The sequence below is a fragment of the Protopterus annectens genome, chromosome 1.part2, assembly GCF_019279795.1.
Source record: "Protopterus annectens isolate FY-2018-M chromosome 1.part2, PAN1.0, whole genome shotgun sequence".
NCBI classification, from domain to species: domain Eukaryota; kingdom Metazoa; phylum Chordata; order Ceratodontiformes; family Protopteridae; genus Protopterus; species Protopterus annectens.
Window position 1 is genome coordinate 505,278,906 of NC_056727.1, and position 21,083 is coordinate 505,299,988.

At 41.6% G+C, this 21,083-nt stretch overlaps 1 protein-coding gene across 1 annotated transcript in view; it reads left to right on the plus strand.

Moving 5' to 3' along the window:
• NPHP1 (nephrocystin 1) overlaps nucleotides 1–21,083 on the plus strand; it is a 1,368,595-nt gene that overhangs the window by 337,756 nt on the left and 1,009,756 nt on the right. Inside the window, exon 5 of the mRNA XM_044057279.1 lies at nucleotides 10,941–11,041. Within this exon, the coding sequence (XP_043913214.1) occupies nucleotides 10,941–11,041 (101 nt within the window). The remainder of the gene's footprint in view (nucleotides 1–10,940; nucleotides 11,042–21,083) is intronic.

A 21,083-nucleotide genomic window follows, 5' to 3' on the forward strand; every position in this document is an offset into this window, starting at 1 on the left:
CAGGCCTCCACTTCCAAGTTGGGAAGTTCTAAGCCTGCATCTCAGTCAAAACACTCTCAATGACTTTATCCAACTTCTGCCTGTTCTTGCCTGCCTGGAGAGTCCTTTAGGGGGAAGGTTGGCCCTTTTTGCAAATGTCTGGCCCACTATCACGGACAACAGATGGGTACTCAGAACTTTATCCCTAGGCCACAAGTTTTCTTTCCACACCTTTCCAGTTCCCAAAGGATTCCCGGACGCTCCTCCAAACCAAAGGGCAGAAGTAGAAAAACAAATTTTGTCTTTGTTTCTTCTGAGAGCAATATAATCAGTTCCTGCTCAGCAGGGTAGGCCAGGGTTTCTATTCCAGACTTTTCCTAGTTCCAAAAAAAGAAGGCACCTGGCGTCCTAGCCTAGATCTGTCCATTCTGAACTCTTTCTTGGTAATTCCAAATTTCAAAATGCTCACTCTGCATCAGTTGCTGCCAGTGTTAGAAAAGGATTCCTGGCTGGTAACTTCGGATCTCAAAGAAGGTTATCTGCACATCCCTATCAGGGAAAGTTGCAGGAAATACTTTCATTTCAGGGTGGGCAAGCAACATTATCAATTCTCTGCGCTGCCCTTTGGCTTATCTACTGCTCCCAGAGTTTTCACAAAGTGCCTGGCTCCAGTCATTGTTTTTTGCAGGCAGAAGAAAATTCAGATTTATCCATACTTGGATGACCGATTCAAGCAAATTCTCAGGAACAGCTGTTAAAGAATCTAGAATTCGTAAAGACTCCTCTCTTCCCTAGGTTACACTCAATGAGGAAAAATCAAATATGGTGCCATCGAAGGAGATAACATTCCTGGGACCGAGTCTGAACACAGCCGCCCAGATGATATATCTCACCCAGGAGAAACAGGCAACTCTTTCAGTTTAATTCAAGGACTTGGCAAGCCTGTCCCAGCTCCCTGCAAGGAAATACCTGCAAGCTCTGGGACACATGGCCTCTTGCATTCTCATGATTCCATATGCAAGATTGCATATGAGGAAATTGCAATGGTACCTCAAGAACATTTGGTGTCAACACACACAGGACCTGGATATGATGATTCCTCTGCTTCAATGTCTGCAGACAGAGTTTCTATGGTGGGCAACTGCCTGTCTATAAAACAAAGGCATGCCTTTTCGCCCACCTCCTGCCACTCAAGTGCTTATCACAGATGCATCGGACTATGCGTTGGGAGCACACCTGGATGGCAGATGCATACAGGGACGTTGGAATACCCAGCAGATGCACCTGCACATACATCTAAAGGAGTTTATAGCAGTTCAGCAGGCCTTGCTAGCTTTTAAGCATCTTCTTTCTCCTGGGACCCTGCTCATCAGGACAGACAACACCACAGTCATGTGGTACATCAACAAGCAGGGAGAGACTCATTCTTACCCCCTGTGCAGGCAGAACATGAATCTTTGGTCCATAGCAGCATCCCTGGGCCTGCATCTCCTAGTTCAATTTCTTCCAGGAAGGCTCAATGTTTTGGCAGACCAATTGAGCAGACACACCCTGGATCCTCATGAGTGGCAGTTGAACAGAGCAGTCTTTTACAGCATCATTCAGCATTGGGGCACACCGCAGGTGGATCTTTTCTCCTCCCCAAGACAACCATCTACCTCTTTTTTGTACCAGACAGCATCACAGCAGAGCCTGGAGAGTGGATGCCTTGTCCTTCCCTTGGATGCTGCTGTCAGTTTATGCCTTCCCTTCTCTTCCTCTTCTTCCCAGAGTATTACTGAAGATCAGAGACGAATGACCAAGGACTGTTCTCATAGCTCCGGACTGGCCCAGACAGCATTGGTATCCACTGCTTCGCAGTCTCTCCCACCTTCCTCCTTGGCATCTTCCTCTGAAGCCAGATCTTTTGGCTCAGGAAGGGGGAAACATTCTACATCCTCATCTTCAGTCTCTACATTTCGCAACATGGCTCATTGTATGACTCCTCCATTTTCTTCTTCCCTTTCCCAGCAGGTGGTTGACGTGCTGAGGGAGGCCAGGAGGCCTAGCACTAGGAAGTCCTACGCTGGCAAATGGGAAAGATTCTTTCATTGGATGCAGGCTATAGGGGAATCTTCTTCTCAGCCTATCCTTCCTCTGATCCTGGAATACCTGGCTGATTTGCTTCAGGGTGGTCTTTCTTTTTCCTCTATCAAGATCCATGCTTCAGCCATTTCTGCTCATTGTTCTTTTGAACAACCCATTTTCTCTCATCCCCTGATGAAAATGTTTCTCAGAGGTGCTTGCAACTTAAAACCTCCCAGAAGGGCACCTACACCAGCCTGGGATCTTAATTTTGTCTTCGAGAAACTCACTCTGCCTCCTTTGGAGCCAGCTGGCAATGCAGATTTAAAGTTTCTCTCTTGGAAGATTGCCTTCCTCTTGGCTATAACTTCAGCAAGGAGGGTTTCGGAGCTGCAAGCTTTGATGGCTGTGGAGCCCTTTCTTATTTTCCATGCAGATAGGGTCCCTCTAAGAACCAACCCCTCTTTTATGCCTAAGGTGGTTTCTAGCCTGACTCTTAATCAGTCCATACACATTCCTACCTTCTTTCTTAATCCTCGAAATAGAGGTGAAAGGATCCTACATTCTCTTGATGTACACAGACAGCTTAGGTTTTACCTGGACAGGACTAAGGACCTTCGGAAATCAGCACAGTTATCGGTCAGTTTTGCCCCTGGAGCCCAGGGCAAGGCTATTTCTAAGCAAACCATTTCTAAATGGATTGCACATTGTATCTCTTTTTGTTACTCCTTTCATGGCAAGGTTCCTCCTCAAGGGGTTAGGACCCACTCAACTAGAGCAGCTTCCACTTCTGCAGCCTTTTTAAGGGGTGTCCCTACTAAAGACATTTTGGAGGCTGCCACATGGTCTTCTGTTCACACTTTCACAAAGCATTATAATTTTCCTTTGTTTTCTAGAGCCAGGGCAGGGTTTGCCACTGCTGTTCTGAGGGCATTATCTCCAATCCTTGATTCTGTTGGTACCTACTCCCTTTTCTCTGAGCTTTGGTAATCAATCCATTGGTTAGGACTGCAACAGCGAAACACGATGAACATAGTACAGTTGTGTACACTTACTACATAAATGTAGATGTTCGAGTGTATTCACTGTTGCAGTCTTGTTTTCCCTCCCTCCCCCTTTTTGGTCCTCCTGTTCTCTTTTCCTAAGGTACAGGCCAAATTTGGTATTATTTGCCAAAATTGCTTTTGGTTTAAGCCTTGTTTTCTGGAGCTTCTGACTGTTACGGCAAGAAAGACTGAGGAAGTGACGTCGGCTGCCTCCTTTTGTATCGGACGCCCTGACGTCCTTTACAACCGACGACAGCCGATGTCATATTTACTTACCTATGGTATTCTGGCCTATCGAGGGCTTCCAGGAGCCAGATAACCCATTGGTTAGGGCTGCAACAGTGAATACACTCGAACATCTACATTTATGGTAAGTGTACACAGGTTTACTATTAAAATGTTGAACGGCACTACGTCAACTGTACTATAGTCGAACACGGAAGTTCGAAAATAGTAATGTCAACGTCAAAAAAACAATCTAGGAATGGTTTTAACATGGGTCAAGGTAGATGTTCAGTATTATTCAGAACTACAAACATCTCCCCTACCTCGACCCATGTTAAAACACAGTCCTAGATTGTTTTTTTGTCGTCCACATTACTATTTTCGAACTTCCGTGTTCGACTATAGTACAGTCGATGTAGTGCCGTTCGACATTTCAATAGTAAACCGTGTACACAACTGTACTTTCCTCCTTCTTTCTCTTTTGGCCAGGGGAGTCACCACAAGTTACCTCACCGGGTAGACCTTGTCATACAAGAGAAGGGGTGTCTCATCCATCCTCACTTGTCTACTCTTCAGCTGGTGTTGTAGGTGATAGGGTTTTGATCACTTTCAGGCACCACTTTTCTGAGGATGTGCTTTGGGTTCTGCAAGAGGTTAGAAACCCACTATCAGGAAATCATATATGTCCAAATGGAAGAGATTTTCTGTGTGGAGCCTTTCTAGCCATCAGGATCCCCTATCTCTGGAGGTTCCCCTTGTTCTCTCTTATTTGTGTGATTTCCTCCATGCTGGGTTGGCATATTCTTAGTTAAAGCTCTCCTGCTAGCAATTTCTGCATATCCTCCCTTGACTTCTTCTGTAGCCTCTAGATTTGAGATCAAGCAATTTCTTAAAGGTCTTCTTCTTATCAGACTCCCAGGAAGACTATTTCACCTTCCTGGGACCTCAGTTTTTTACTTGAAAAGTTGACTTAAGCTCTTTTTGAGCCTGCTTCTTCAGCTTCCTTACAACATTGTACTTGGAAGACTGTTCTTCTTTTGGCTCTCACTTCAGCCAAGAGAGTGTCAGAACTTCAGGCTGTCATGGCTATTCCTCCTTTCTTAGTCTTCCAAAGAGACAGGGTGTTTCTTTGTGCTAATCCTTCTTTTATGCCCAGGGTCGTCAATAAGTTGTCCATTAATCAATCCACTCATCTTCCTTCCTTTTTTCCTTCTCCACAGTCTGCCAGTGAGAACGTTCTTCACATCTTGGATTTGTGTAGACAGCTCAAATATTATTTGGATAAAACCAAAATGATTTGCATATCTTGCAGCTTTTTGTTTCCTTTCATGCCAGGACTTTGAGTTTGGCGGTCCCTGAGCAAACCATCTATGCCTGGATTTCCAAGGCCTTTTCATTTGCTACTGTTTTCATGGAAAATGTCTCTCCTCGTTTGTAAAGGTACATTCTACTAGGGCAGTTGCCTTCTCAGGTGCTTTTTTTCAAGGGTCTGGATACCAATTTGATCCTTAAGGCTGCTACTTGGTCTTCTGTTCATACTTTCACCAAGCATTACAAGTTGTATTCTATTTCCTGGGCAAGGCAGGCTTTGTTAGGGCTATCCTGCATAGTTTAATAGAGGGCTGTTCTGTGCCTTCCTCTTCCCAGGCTGCTTCTTGAGCTCTTGTACTCTCCCATAAGTATAAAATACTGTAGCAGTGATATGGAAGGGCACAGTATAGTTGTGCAAAATCTTACCATATCAGTATATGCCCTTCTCTTCACTGCTGCAGTATTTACTTCCTCCCTCCTACCCCCTCTGTTCTACCTCTTGCCCTATACTTTTCTTGCCCTTCTGGTTGAGGGTCTTGTCATCTTCTTCCTTTTTCTACTTCTGGATGCACATATTCTCCTTGTCCATAAGGGTGTTCTGTTCCTCCTGGGGCTTTTTTATTTCTGAGTGTGTGTGCCCATATATATCACCTTTATGCTGAATACCTTGCATGCAGAGCATATGTGTGACTTGCAATGCCTGTAAGAACTAAAAGCTTTGTTATGTTGGCTAGACATTGGACTATCCTTGGCAGGAGATCCCTTAGGTAAAGAATACTGCAGCACTGAAGAGAAAGACATGTACTGCTATGGAAAGATTTTTCACAACTGTACTTTCTTATGGTGGAAGTCTGTTTTGCTTGTTCCTCTGACATCTGCAAGGTGAGTTTCTGAGCTGCAAGTGCTCATGATGGAACAACACTATCTGATTTTCCACTGGACTAGGGTTGTGTTGCACATTTATCATTTTTTTCTGGCTGAAAGTGGTTTCAGTCCACTTTGTCTCCATCTTTTAATCTCCATGTGTTCTTTCTAGAACGTAAGAATAAGGGATAAATGTTATTTTATACCTTCGAAGTGCATAGGCAGCTCAGGTCCTACCTTGACAGAACAAAGCCCCTCAGTATTGCTGAAAGGCTTTTTATTTCCTTTTCTGGGGCAAGGAAAGATCAGCCTGTCTCTAAGCTAGTCATTGCATGTGGGCTGCAATCTGATATAATTTTTTTTTGTTATACCCACCATGGCTTGGTGACTCCAGGCAAGGTAAAGGCACTTCTCACAGTACTTTTTTCTCATCAGTGACATTTTGGAAAGTTGTGGATTCTTAAGTATTCTAGAGATAGCAACTTGGTCCTTCATTCTTACCTTCACAAAACACTACAAACTGGATGTTTTTCTAGATCCAGTGCAGGTTTCATAAGGACCATTCTCCAGGTGCTCCTGGACCCTTATCCTTCCTTCTCCCAGGTTGGGTAAGCTTTGGAAATCTACCTATATGCCAGTAATGCAATATGTGTGTTGAACATAGTACAGTTCCATAAGTTCCACTTACCTGTAACAGTAGATATTCATAGAACACACACTGCCTTACTGGCAGTACCCACCCACCATCTCCCTTTTTGTTGGGTATGTATAGTTAGTTGTAGGAGGTGTTGTTGAGTTTGTTTCTGAAACCATTTTTTGTGTGTGCACGTGTGTGTGTCTGTGACATTTGGTATGGAACAGAAGGTACTCACAATGCTTATGTTTCATATTGGACCCTCGAAAACTGAAAGGGTCCTCTCTGTGAGTTTGAAGAGCTGTCCTGGTCTTGCCAGGTAATTGGTCTGTCATACTCACAGACAAGTAATGGAAAGTGTTCTAAAGTTTTAGAGACTGCCAGTGGGAGGGTAGCAGGGTCCTTCTATCCATACACCAGTAAAGCAATGTGTTTTATGGATGTCTGCTGTTACAGGTAAGTGGAACTTATGCAACTGTACTTTATGGTCCACTGGCCAAACTGCATATGAATAAAAATTGGTACCTAAGAAAACTTGTGTAACAGTACCATCATCCCTGTGAACAGTTTTGCAAGGCATTTCAGTCATTCAAAAGAAATTGTCTTGGTAGGAGAGAAAGTTGTCTGCAAATCAAGGATGCCATTTGTTCCACACAGGGCACTCAGGGCATTATGACAGATGCTTTGGATGTGACCTGGGGAGCTCATACTGGGTCTCTAAACATCTAGGGGACTTGGATGAGTAAGGACAGAACCAAGCATATCAACACTGAAGAGATATGGCATTAATGTGTGCTTTCTAGGTCTTCAGGAAAGCATGGCTATCAGGTGTTCTCTAGGTAGTTATTGACAGCACCACTGTTAAGTAGTACATAAACAAGCAAGGGGAAGCATACTGCTGCCAGCTGAGTATACTGGTGGTGATCATATGGAAACTGCAAACCCAGAATAACATCCTTCTACAGACCATTTACATTTTCTTACATTTTGCATTGGTGGATCACTGAAGATGGCTCTCCCTCAGCTGTCATGAGTGGATAGATTCATACATTCTCAGACGGTGTCTAGAATGCTTTATGCACCCAAGTTCTCCATAAATAAGGCATCTTCCTTCAAGGGGCAGAACAAACAAAAATCACAGCCAAACAAAATTCAGGGATCCAAAAGGAGATGGCAAGAGGATAATTCTTCAAAACCAAACAAGAGGGTTTCATTTTCAAGAAAAGAATCAACCTCATGCAAAGGAAAGACCATGCTGAGTCAAAGAGCACCCCTACCTCCCCTCCTGCCCTGCTTTCTCTTTCTTCTTTCCTGGCTGTCTTAACAAACTTGCAGCCAGGCCACAAATAGTCTCAGACAAATGGGTTCTGACAATAATTTGGAGAGGATACACTTGACAGTGGATAGAAAATTCTCCCCCTTTTAGAAGAATTCCCCCATACCTACCAGACTAGACAGAGGTATTTCCGCCCAGTGCTCCATCGCATAGTAGAAGCAGTGGCATAGAACGAGTGCCTGTACTGCACAAAGGCAAAGGATTTTGCTCCAGAATCTTTTTGGTTCCAAAAAGGAGCACTCCTGGAGACCTATCCTAGATTTGTCCTCACCAAACACTTTTGTAAAAGTTCCACAATTCAAATTGCTCACCTTGCAGTCAGTCCTAGCTTTGTTCCAGACTACTGTTTCATGATGGCTCTGAATCGCAAGGACAGTTATCATATTCCTGTTACTCCTATTTAAGAAAATATTTGAGACTTGCTATATCTGTCTTACATTATCAGTTTTCTGCATTACCCTTTAGGTTATCTTCTGCATCTCAAGTGTTTATAAAGTGTCAGGCCCCAGTAGTTGCCTATTTCAGAAGCCTTGGCATCCACATTTTTCCTTATTTAGACAATATGCTGATTTGTGCAGATTCTGTATCTCAATGCTTGGAGTACTTAGACAAGGTTGCATCCCTTCTTTCTTACCCGGGCTTCAAATTCAGCATTCAAACATTCTTCCTTATATCCACTCAACAAATTGTTTTCCTGGGGTGTTTGATAGACAATGTAAAAAGGATGGCCATCCTGTCAGAAGGCAAAGTATTTGATAGACAGTGTAAAATGGATGACCATCCTGCCAGAAGACAAAGTTCTGACTTATCAGGACATTTTTTGGGAATTTCTCTTTTAGGTGTGGCCTTAAAAAGAGAACTTGCCAAAATTCTAGTCCATGTGGTATCAGTGATCCTCATGATACCACTAGCAGCACCATACATTAGAAAAATTCAGTGGTACTTGAAGAATTGTTGGGTCTAGCACTTTCATCCCTTTAATTTCTAAATACCTGTACTGTGATTTGTGACACATGAACTGCTGTGGTGGATTAATTGACTGTCTGTGAATCCAGGATTCCCCTTCTCTCTTCAGACCCCAGTCCAATATATCCAGACTGACTCTTCAGATTTTGCTTGGGGAGCAGTGTCCATGGGATTTCAGGTGCAAGGGTTGCGGGGTCCACAGGAAATGCCCAGGCATGTAAACTTAATCAAGATGTTGGTAGTGATTCATACCTTAAAAGTTACTCACCACTTATGGACTTCGGGTTCTCTTCTACTGGTGACAGGCAGCATTACCATGATGTGGTACCCAAACTAGCAAGGTGATACAAGGTCATACCCTCTTTGCCTAATTGGCAGTGATGGCCTGGGAGCTGACTCCACAGCATTCTCTCACTCTTCAGGCCTCATACATTCCATCAGAGCAAATCTCGGTAGCAGACCAACTAAGCAAATCCTGTAAGACCCTCCCAAGTAGAAGCCCATGTAGAGGTGTTCCAGGACTTAATCCAGATGTTGGGAATACTCAAGTAGTTCTGTTCTCCTCCTTTCAAAACAGACAACTGAAAAAAATCTGTTCAAAGCATCCTTGCAGGAATGCTTGGACAATAGATGCTGTAGCATTCCCATGGTCAGGAATGTTCCTGTATGCATTTCCATGCTTTCCATTGATTACCAAGTTACTTCTAAAGATTCAGAAAGAATTACCAAAGATTATTGTGGTAATCCCTTTTGACTCAGGAAGAGCTAGTTCTCCTTTTAATGGAGCTGACCAAGAGAAATTGCAACAAGCTTCTTCACAGACTGGATCGGACCACACAGCATCAGGGGGGTGAATGGTACACCTTAACTGACAGCCTGGATAATTCTGTTTTGATACCTTTAAGGAAGCAAGAAAACCTGCAGCTAGAAAATCTTACATTTACAAGTTGAAGAGGTTTTCTATGCGGTGCCTAGCCAATAATAGAGGTCCCAACAGGGTTTCTAGCCCACTGGCTTTGAAATATTTGTGTAAGCTACATAGAGATGGTTTGTCGTATGCTTCTATCAAAGTGTATTTTGCAGTTATCTTAGCTTGTCTGCCCATGGATCCCCCTCTTTTGTCTCTTTTTGTGATTAAACAGTTAATGAAAGGAGTATTGCACTTGAGACCCCCTCAAATGCAAATTCCTCCTCCCTGTGATCTCAGGTTTGTACTTGAAAAATTGACCTTAGTTCCTTTTGAACATGCCTGTCAGGCTGATTTACAGTTCATTACTGGAAAGGCTTACTCATTGCTCTGACATTTGTCCAATGAATCTCAGAGCTATCATGGTGGGCCAACCATATCTGATCTTTCACAAGGACAAGATTTTGCTATGCATTTACCTTGAATCAAGCCATCAGTCTCTGAGTGTGCTATCCTGATCCAAAAATCAAGGGAGAAAAGATTCTACATACCTTAGGTGCGCACTAGCAGCTCACGTACTACCCTGACAGAACAAAGCCTTTTAGGAACACTGAACAGCTGTTTTGTCTCCTATACAGGGACTAAGAAAGATCAACCTTTCTCTAAGCAAACCGTTGCTCGATAGTTGTCCGCGCTGTTCTTCTCTTTTACTCCCACCATGTAAATCTCTTGCAGGTAAGGTTAAGACTCACTTGGCTAGGGCCTTATTCTGTTTGATAGCAAAATGGAAACAGGTAGACTCTAGAAGCATTCTAAAGGCAACAAACTAGTCCTATGTTCATACCTACAGAAAGCACTACAAACTGGATTCCTTTTATGGTCCAGAGCATACTTTGTTAGGACCATTCTCCAAGGGCTTCTGCATCTTTCTCCTTCTAACTCTCAGGTAAGATAAACTTTGGGAATCTACCCAAAATGCCACTGAGGCAGTAGTAATGATTAACATAGTACAGTGGCATAAGTCATACATACCTGTAACAGTAGTTTGAATTCCTCACTTCCTCAGTGGCAGTACCCATATATGGTATTGTCATTAGCTGCAGATTTACTCTTGCTAGATGATTCTGGCTTCAGGTACTTTACTCTTCTTCATGGAAGTGAAAAAGCCTGAACACTCAGTTCCTGTGACAGCTGACGGTTTCCCTCCAAGGATATGCTTAGCTAATCACCTGTAGCAGGAAGAGAGAGGGAGAAGAGTCTAAGCTTTTGAAAGCTGTCAAGTACTAGGTTATCTTGGGAAATAAACCAAAATGCCACTGAGGAAGTTAGGAATTCGAATGTCTGCTGTTAGAGATATGTAAATGACTTCTACAACTGTATTTTCCCTGTGTGAAATGGGTATTTGCATCGTGACTTGTGATTTCCTTTTCCACGTATTTCATGATGATTAGTTAGATCAACTTTTTTATTTTACACACTAATTCTCTGCTGTACTTATTCTTATGCTTGATTATTTTTGTTTAATTTTTTTATTTGCCATTTCTGTGGACTGCTTAGATAAAAAGCACTTTGATAAAGTTGAACTTTATATTATTTTTGTGTGTTTAGGTGCACAAGAGGAATGAATCATTGCAGGAATCAGTAAGTGAAGAGGATGAAGAGGATGATGATGAAGAGACTGAAGACACAGAGGCCGAGAAGAAAGTAAAGTAAGACATTTATATGGATATCTATGTGCTCCTCTTTATTTGTTTATAACACTTTAAAAAGGAAAGACTATTTTGATATGTACTATAAATGCTACTTTGCTTAATGGCCTAATACTTTAGAGAGACTGATGTACAAGATTGCCGGGAATATTCTTAATAGGAAGAATGGGGGGTGGGCACAGATGCTGTAGATTTTCCCAGGCTGTTATACCCCACTCCCAGGTCTGTCAGTTCATCGAACGGCCACATTGTTGAATGTCATCTCATTGACAATGCAGAACGTCAAACCCCTACACCCCTCACTAATTATATATACCAACTCCGACATCGCACTACAGTGGGGAAAAGGGCAAATTTCCTGATACCTACTGTAACAAGATGTCAGTCAGAAAAGTTCAACGGCCTACAGTGTCGATGAGATGACATTCAATAATGTAGCTGTTCGATAAATTGACATCGAGCCCCTGCTACCTTTATCCGTAATGTTGTGCCACAAGACCTTCTTCTGCTTATCTCTTTTGCTAGGGTGAAAAGCTGACACATCGGAGAGTGGCCCACACTACTTTTTGCATAGTTACGGAAAAGTTTTTCTTCAAATTGTTCAAAATCATTTTCTGTATTTTTGCTGCTTTGTGGTCATCTGACATCAAGCTCATTAAAAGTGTACTTTTTTGTTTTACTAATTTTTTGTTGGTCACCGTACCCCTATCCAAGTTAAATGTTTTATCACCTCTCTCTTTCTTAATGCTTTTGACATTTTCCATTTCTTTAATCAGATATTTTCCTTACTTGCTCTATGATGGTGATATTGTTGTACAATTTCTATTACTTGAGTGTTTTGCTGATGTGATGGTTATAGTGTTTTCTGTGTTCAAAAGAAAGGTGAATATTGATGGTACTTGTGGTATTTTTCTGTTTATTTCCTAGTTTATTACTTATTGGTTTTCCTTTTGTGCAGTGGTGCTTGAGGAGTTATTATTGTTTAAGACAGAAGTATGCTTTCAAGAAATGTAAAAGTAGCAACAAGCTGATTTTTTTTTGATGGAGAAGACTGTGTCTGCTATGGCTATAAGAGTGGGTCTGGGCTCACTAACCAGGTCAGAGCAAGTTCTGCCAGCTTTTCTTGTCTGAACCTTGGGTTGAGATTATTAAGAGTATCTGCTGACTCTTCTAGACCTCAGAAGAGTATATCCAAGCATAGGACTGAGAAGTACAAACGTTTCTGTCCAGGTCCTCATGCTAAAAAGCTACATTTAATTTTGTTGTACCCGCTTTAATCTTGAGAGTAGTTTCTGACAAATCTTGTTAAAGGTTAGTCTAACCCTGAGCTTGACATCTCTACAGATAAAAAAGTATAAAAGTCATGACCTGAAGACCAGCTTCAGCTGGATCTCATGCTGTTTCTGTTCCAGAGATAGAGCATGGGAAACTGGTGGACAGATTCATAAAGACTGATCAAAAGATGTCTGTTTACTCCTCCCTTCTAGTTTCACAGTGGATAGAGGCATTTTTCTCTGCAATTTCTATTTTCAGGCAGGTCGTCCTTGTTTTCCCACAGTGACTATTCTTTCCTGCACTGATCTGAGGGTTATGGCTTTGATCCATACAATGCTAATGTTGCTGTTGGAGTACCTTTCAGCATCAACTGTGGCCTTGACAACTTCAGTATCTACTATGCCGTCAGCATCGATTATGACTTTGGTAATGGTTATTACTGGCATCTGAGCTTGTCATTGTGGTATCAAGAGTGTACCCGTCATTGCTGAGTTCTTTACCAGTGCCTTATGTATTGATGGCATTGCATGAGGGGTCAGGTTTTCAAAATTTGATGCTGATACCTTTGACCCCAAGCATTACATTAACTCTTGGTTAGTGCCATTGATGCGGTCATTGCTGTATGTTCCCCAGCATCTTTGTTACCTCTGATGTTGGCCTTTTCTAAATTTCAGACAGTTATTTAAGCTTCTAGTATTCCTACTTCTTGAACTGCTGGTCAGAGGGCCTGGAAGTTTTGTAGGGTGCATCAGAATCTTCTTACTGTCACCTTTGGCCAGGTTCATTAATACCAACACTAAGTGTACATGAGCTGTATTCAAGAACATCCCTGACACATTTTTGTTCTTTGTAGTCACTCAGAAAGATTACACTAATTGGATATGTAGTCTACTCTTTGTGGTAACCTTTATGAACCCCCTCACTATTTAAGGCTGCAAGAAAATCAGTAAGAAAACTAGAATTAGGAGGAAGAAGGTGTGAGTTATCCTTGTGTTGTCTGTTCAGTCAGAACAGTGTACATTTAGTGTAGGCATTAATGAATCCCAGGGATTATTTTCTTGTTCTTCTTGCATCCATCACCTCTGAGAGCTATCAGGGAAGATGTGTGCAAGAGGAAACATGTTGGTTTTATCTTTAGAATCACCCATTCTAGTCACTGAAGATGAAGCAGATGCAAATCCCCCTCCCAACATCCCTCATCAGATGATCTTAAATTTATGGGGATTTAGTAATCATGCGGCAGAGGTGAGTGGCCCACTGACACATCTTCTCTCAGCAGAAGACTAGACAGGATGATTTTGACCCCCCCATCCCCACCAGCATTGCTCTTGACAATTAACAAATGGGTAACCTACCTCTCTTCTTTTGCAGAAAATACTCCTTTTCTTACCTATCCTCTTCTACCTTTCAGTATCCACCATCACTGAATCTCCTACTGCAGCTTCTTGTTTTCTTCTTCATTGCTAATTCCCCAGTACCTGACATCTATAAAATACAAATTATTGTACTTAATTATGCTATTCTTCAGCTTATCCCCTATTCTTCTCCTTCTACTGTACCATGTGTCATCCTAGCGTGACTCAATAATATATCGCAATATCTCTTCAGCTCTGTCCCAGTCACCTGTCCATACTTCCTCTTTACACTCCCCACACATTGCACCAAACCTGTTTAATTTTGCACCTCAGCTTTACTCTGAATGTCGGCTAATTAATGGCACTGCAACGCAAACCAAACTAAAATTAAGTGCAAGAATCCTCTCAAAAAAACAAGTATGCATTATGCCCCGATATACTAAAATCCTTCTAGGAGGAGATATTCACCCTAATTCTGGCCCTACCTCTCATAATAGCACAAACATAATTTTGTTCTACATACTTCTGTAACACAACAACAACCAATCCCCAACCCTGGTGATCTAATATTTGCTGCAATAAATGTTAGAAATATAAGAAATACGACTGCTGAACTACATGCCTGGATTACCCAGTTTAAGCCTGATGTTCTCACTGTAACTGAGACTTGGCGTAAACCCAGCATAAAGGACTTCGAAGCTATATTTCCTGGCTGTAATATCATCCATAATGACCATATAAACAGGAAATGTAGTGGTATTTCTTTAATATTTCCAAATACCTACTACATTTCCCCTTATAGCAAACCAACACCAAAATTCAGTTCAGCAGAGTTTCTTATTGCTTTTGTCAAAATAAACAGTTATAAACAAATATGCATTAATGTCCTTTATATCCCTCTTGGCTACAGTACAGCAATACTGGAAGATATCATACAATGGATATCCTTAACATTTCCATAAGAAAAAATATTACTAGATGGTGTAAATGTCAGTTGGTTGTACATAAACTCTAACTCCCCTACATCTAGCATGAACTGATATGGTTTTACACAACTAATTAATAGCCCCACATATTATAGCAAGATATCAAATTCTGTATTAGACTGGATCCTAGTATCAGACCCTAGCAAATACTCCACCACAGATACAATGTCAGACTCTCTCAGTGATTTCCCACTTTATATGACTAGACATCTCACACATCCAGTTAAACAACATATTTATAAAACAACATGTAACCTTTCCAGTGAGTACCTAAAAATAGCAGCCAGTAGCATTGCTTATCCTGTTTCAATCCTTATAAATAGGTCAGTCCAGTTATCCCATGTTCCCTCTCTCTGGAAAAAGTCAGACATTATCCCTCTGCACAAAGGAGGAATTTCAACAGACATGAATAACTTTAGACATATATCAGTCTTATCTCCCCTCACTAAAATAGTTCAAAAATGTATTTAGAAGTGATTGCTAGACTATATCTTGCAGGAAGAGCTCCTATCTCCTATACCATGGCTTTCCTTCTTCATGTAGTGCTAGCACTGCCTTTCTAACCTATACAGGTATTGTCAATAAAGCTAGAGATAATGTCAAACTACTCTCTTCCTTATTTCTAGACTTGTCTAAAGCCTTTGACACAGTTTGTCATAGCAAACTGCTTCAGATGTCCCTACTAAGTCTCTCTCAGCCCACCCTTCTGTGGTTCAAAAGCTAGCTGTCCAATAGGTATCAGTCAGTAAAATGGCACTCTACTCTCTCTTTTTACCTTACAGTCACCATTGCTGTACCACAAGGTTCTAACCTTGGTCCCTCCCTCTTTAACATTTTCACCATCTCTCTCTCTATACTTTCATACAACAGGCCACCCTAATACCAAACACAAATGATTCTACTCTCATTTGCACATCTAACAATGTGGTACACAGTTGAAACAAAAAATGCTTCCAGATTCAGATCCTCTTAATTTTAAGGAAATGTAGGATTTATTGCATGCAGCTGAACAAGTGGGAAAACATACTTTGCAATGTGGTTTTGATTCTTTAGAGGCCTCCTGTAGAGCAGCAGTTACAGGCTCTGTCATTAGAAGACATGCTTGGTTAGAAGAACATACGTTACCAGATCATGTTAAAGCAAAATTATTGGATGCACCATTGCAGCAGGATGTGTTACTTGGAGTTAAGGCAGAAGAGGTATTAAAGAAAATGGAGGATAAGGCGAAATCTATGCAAACGGTGAAGGATTTCTTACAGGTTCAGCCTCCTCGATTTAGCAGAAATTGGCCAACTAAGAATTGGTCCTTTCCAGTTACAGACAGACTTCAAAGGGGCAGATACAGACATCCAAGAGGTAGAGGTCAACCACAGGGTCCTTACAGGCCTCGACAATGGGTTGCATCAGGCCAGAAAGAAGGGGAAGACAGGCCCCAACCATATAAAAAGCAGCCCCAATGATGTACCACTACAGCTGCCAAACAACTCTCTCTTGGCAGCCCCTTTGGGAGGAAAACTGGCACTTTTCTATCACAATTGGCATATGATCATCAAAGACAAATGGGTTCTCAACATTGTATCTCAAGGTTACAGGTTCCACTTTCACACTCTTAAAAGGAATGCCAAATAAGCCAACAAATCAATGGGCAGAGGCTCAAAAACAAATTACAGCACTCATGGATATGAGAGCTATTCAAAAGGTACCACCACAGGAGCAAGGACAAGGATTTTACTCAAGACTCTTTCTGGTTCCCAGAAAGGACAAAGCCTGGAGGCCAATTTTGGATCTTTCCTCTCTAAACACTTATCTGGATGTTCCGAAATTCAAAATGTTGACACTACAGCAGCTTCTTCCCATGCTGGGCAAGAAAGCTTGGCTCGTGACCTTGGACCTCAAGGAGGCATACCTGCATGTCCCTATCAGACAAAACTGCAGAAGATACCTCAGATTCATAGCTGGTTCAATGCACTATCAATTCTCTGCACTGCCCTTTGGCTTATCTACTGCGCCCAGGGTCTTCACGAAGTGCCTGGCACCAGTAATTGCATTTTGCAGATAGAAAGGAATTCAAATTTATCCATACCTGGACGACTGCCTGATTCAAGCAGAGAGCAAGGACATTCTTCTAAAGCATCTAGCATTTGTAAAAAAGTTATTAAGTTGCCTGGGGTACACAGTAAACTAAACAAAATCAAAACTAGTGCCCTCACAAGAGATAATATTCCTGGTTGCCAGCTTGAACACAACAGCTCAGATGGCTTTTCTCATGCCAGACAAGCAAGGACAACTGCCTCAGTACTTTCAATTGATGGCAACAAAGACCCAACTCCCTGCAAGAAAAATTCTGCAGGCCTTGGGTTACATGGCATCTTGCATACTACTAATTAAATATGCCTGACTGCATATGAGGAAACTACAATGGTACCTAAAGAATGTATGGTCTCAACACTTTCAAAGTTTGGAAACAGTTATACCACTAATTCCTTGCCTTCAACAGGAGTTTCGATGGTGGGCTCAAGCTTGTCACCTCCACAAGAGACAGCCTTTTACTCAACCCACAGCCAGGCAAACACTGACAACAGATGCATCGGATTATGCCTGGGGAGCACACATGGCAGGCAAATGTATTCAGGGCAAGTGGCCCACAGAACAAAGGCATCTTCACATCAATCAAAAAGAGATGCTAGCTGTACAAAATTCCCTTATAGCTTTCAAGGACCTGCTGCATCCAGGACAACTACTACTAAAGACAGACAACACCACAGTTATGTGGTACATAAACAAGCAAGGGGGCACTCACTCCTACCCCCTCTGCAGACCAGCCATGACCTTGTGGAACACAGCTCTAAATTATCAAGTTCATCCGCAAGCACAATTCCTGCCAGGAGAGAAAAACACTGGCAGATGACTTAAGCAGAAACATCATGGACCCCCACGAATGGGAATTGAATCCACAAATATTCAGAATGATAACACAGAAATGGTGGAGCCCGGACATAGATCTGTTTGCATCCCCAATGAACTGCCAGCTACAGAAATTCTGCACAAAGAGTTACCATTCACAAGCATGGAAAGTGGATGCCCTCTCATTCAGCTGGAAAAACCTACAAGTATTCGCTTTCCCGCCACTACCTCTCCTGCCAAAGGTACTCATAAAAGCCAGGCAAGAAGAGCCAAAGATGATCCTGATTGTACCAGACTGGCCACGCCAGCACTGGTACCCAATCTTAAAGAACTTAGCACAAGGACCACCCTGGATTTTGCTTCAAATCCCACATCTGCTGACTCAGCACAACAATCAGATACTACACAGCCAGCTAAAGACCTTAAACCTAGCTGCATGGAAGATTCCTTAGTCAAGCAAGCAATGCCTCTCTCCAAAGCTGTTATGGATGTCATTCTGGAGGCCAGAAGGCCTAGTACCAGAAAAGCCTATTCGGATAAATGGAAGAGATTCAGTGCCTGGAACCAGGCTCACAGCCTTGACCCTCTTGTCCCAAACATTCCTCAGATACTACAATATTTAACTGAGATGCTGGACAAAGGCTGCTCCTTCTCATCCATCAAGATCCACGCCTCTGCCATCTCTGCTCATTACAACACGAATCCACCAATTTTCTCTAATCCTTTGCTAAGACAGTACCTCAGAGGGGCTAAAAACATAAGACCACCCCGCAGAGCACCTACTTCAACTTGGGACCTCAACTTTGTTTTGGAAAAATTAACTTTACCTCCTTTTGAGCCAGCTAACACAGCAGAATTAAAATATATCTCTTGGAAAACTGCTCTGCTCCTGGCAATAACATCAGCATGAAGAGTTTCAGAATTACAGGCACTAATGGCAGTGGAACCTTTCCTCATTTTCCACCAGGATAGGGTGTCTTTAAGAACTAACCCTACGTTTATGCCAAAGGTGGTATCCAGTGTGGCTCTAAACCAAACTATTCACTTAACAACTTTTTATCCAAAACCACAGAATAAAGGGGAGAGACTAATGCATTCTTTGGACATTCGCAGGCAGTTAAGCTTCTACTTGGACAAAACCAAAGCTTTCAGAAAATCTGAGCGATTATTGGTAGCATATGCTGCAGGAGCACAGGGAAAAGGCATTTCAAAACAGACTATTTCAAAATGGATAGGACATTGTATACATTTCTGCTATTCACACCATGGAAAACATGTACCAAGCAGCATTAGATCTCACTCCACCAGGGCAACAGCCACTTCAACTACCTACCAAGGATATTTTGGAAGCAGCAACTTGGTGTTCTGTACATACCTTCACCAAGCATTACCATCTGCCTCTCTACTCTACATCCAGAGCTGGCTTCACCACTGCAGTGCTGCAGGGCCTTATAGCCACCCCTAATGCCTTATAGAACCAGCCACCCTACCTCAGCTTTGGGATTCTACCCAAGTGTAATGACTGCAGCAGTGTAACACGATGAACATAGTACAGTTTTGTACCTACCATAAATGTAGATGTTCGAGTGTATACACTGCTGCAGTCCAGGTTACCCTCCCTCCTTCCCCTCTTACTGGCTGGTACGTACCTATGTCTTCTACCCTTTACTACCTATGGGGAGTATTTGCTGGTAGCTGAAAGTTGTTTGCTTTTCTTATGTATGTTTTATTGGCAATTTGAATTGCCTACCTATTTGGGGGCACCTGACATCTGGGGCAAGAAAAACTGAATGAAATGGTGTTGGCTGCATCTTATATATCCCTGTCGCACTGACGTCAGGGAGGAGGTGACAGCAACCGACGCCGGACCAAGACTTTGGAACTCAGGCTGACTGGTGAACCGCCTGACAGCAGGATAACCCAAGTGTAACAACTGCAGCAGTGTATACACTCGAACATCTGCATTTATGGTAGGTACAAAACTGTACTTTTTTGTTTGTATTGCTTCATCAGTGACTTATCAAGGACTTAAACTTCTGGCTATTGCTCATGTCAGTTGTTGCCATGGTAGGAGATGATCATGTATTTCGTATTTCACACACCTGGTTATACTTTATGAAGTACTTTGTAGTAAGTAGTTTAGCATCATGTATGTTTGTGTTTTGAGGTTGCTTTGCATTTAATACAATATTATTCTCTGGATGTATGCGTAGCTCTGAACCAATCAGGGAGAAATCCAGAAATAATCAGGGAGGCACACTGGGGCAATCAAATATTATTACTATTAACTTGAGACAGTGACAGAATAAGAAAATGTGACATAATATAAAAATAAGTTTATAACCCTAAATATTGTCATTATTTATAAAGGGTAATTCACCACCTTTTCTCCAAAAGTCATCAGTTTTTGGAGGGATTAAGAGAGCCAGACTTAAAAATCGAGTAAAAAATCAGAGACATCCCTGAAAAACAGGGACAGCTGAAAAGCATGGATATATGGTGGGTTATGTTAACATCACTAGATATAAATACATTACGTGAACATTCTGTGCTGCTTTTCAGGGCATTATAAGATGTAATATAAAGTAAAGTTGTTTTGCCAGCTTTTCTTCTCTGTTGCAAACTTTCTTACAAACAGATATCATGAAGTACGTATGTTTGTATGTATTCATATATGTATGTATTTGTTTATGTATATGTTGTTGAGTAGGTAAGCCCTGATGGGGAATGTCCATGTTCAGGGAGACCCAGGATGTTACATTGAAACATACATGTACAAGTTAATAATCCTGAAGACACACCCTTTAAATGTATTTAATAATGATGACATGCTTTTTAAATATATTCATAAATCAAAACATATTTTATAATACAATAAGAAAATGTGATTAATGTAAAGAATTGCATACATTAGCAAACCCATATTAGCAAGCAACAAGTAATCATGAGGTTATGGCTTATTTGTGCTTAATATATTTAGTAAATATAGTTAACGTGTAGTTATAGTAACAAACAGTGTGGGTGTTTGTGAAATGCCCCAGTTAAATATAACTGGTGGCTAGAGTTACTAAGGCTCAAACCCTGTACCTTGGGTACAGGTAGCAAGAGCCTGAATTCCCTACCCACCACCACTTGTGAAAATTGTCCAGATTTTTGCCTATTTGTGTTCTGTTCCTCATAAAATCTGTGGTTTTCTGGATTTTTGTGGCAAATCAATGAGGATTTAATTCACTAAATAATGACAGGCATTTGAATTTCAGATATCATATTCTTCAGAAAATACATGGTAACACAAAACCTTTTATTCTAGCAATTTTCTAAGTTTATAAGATCAATATTTGAAATTTGTCACTATTTTTGGGGTTGTATACCCCCATTATTGGCTTTGTCCAGGTTTTTTGTGCTAAGAGGTTGAGTGCTACAGTGAGAAATGAATTCACGGAATATTTTTGGGGCTGTATTTGGGGCTTTGCCTAGGCTTTTTGTGCAAAGAGATTGAGAGCTATGGTGAGAACTGAATTC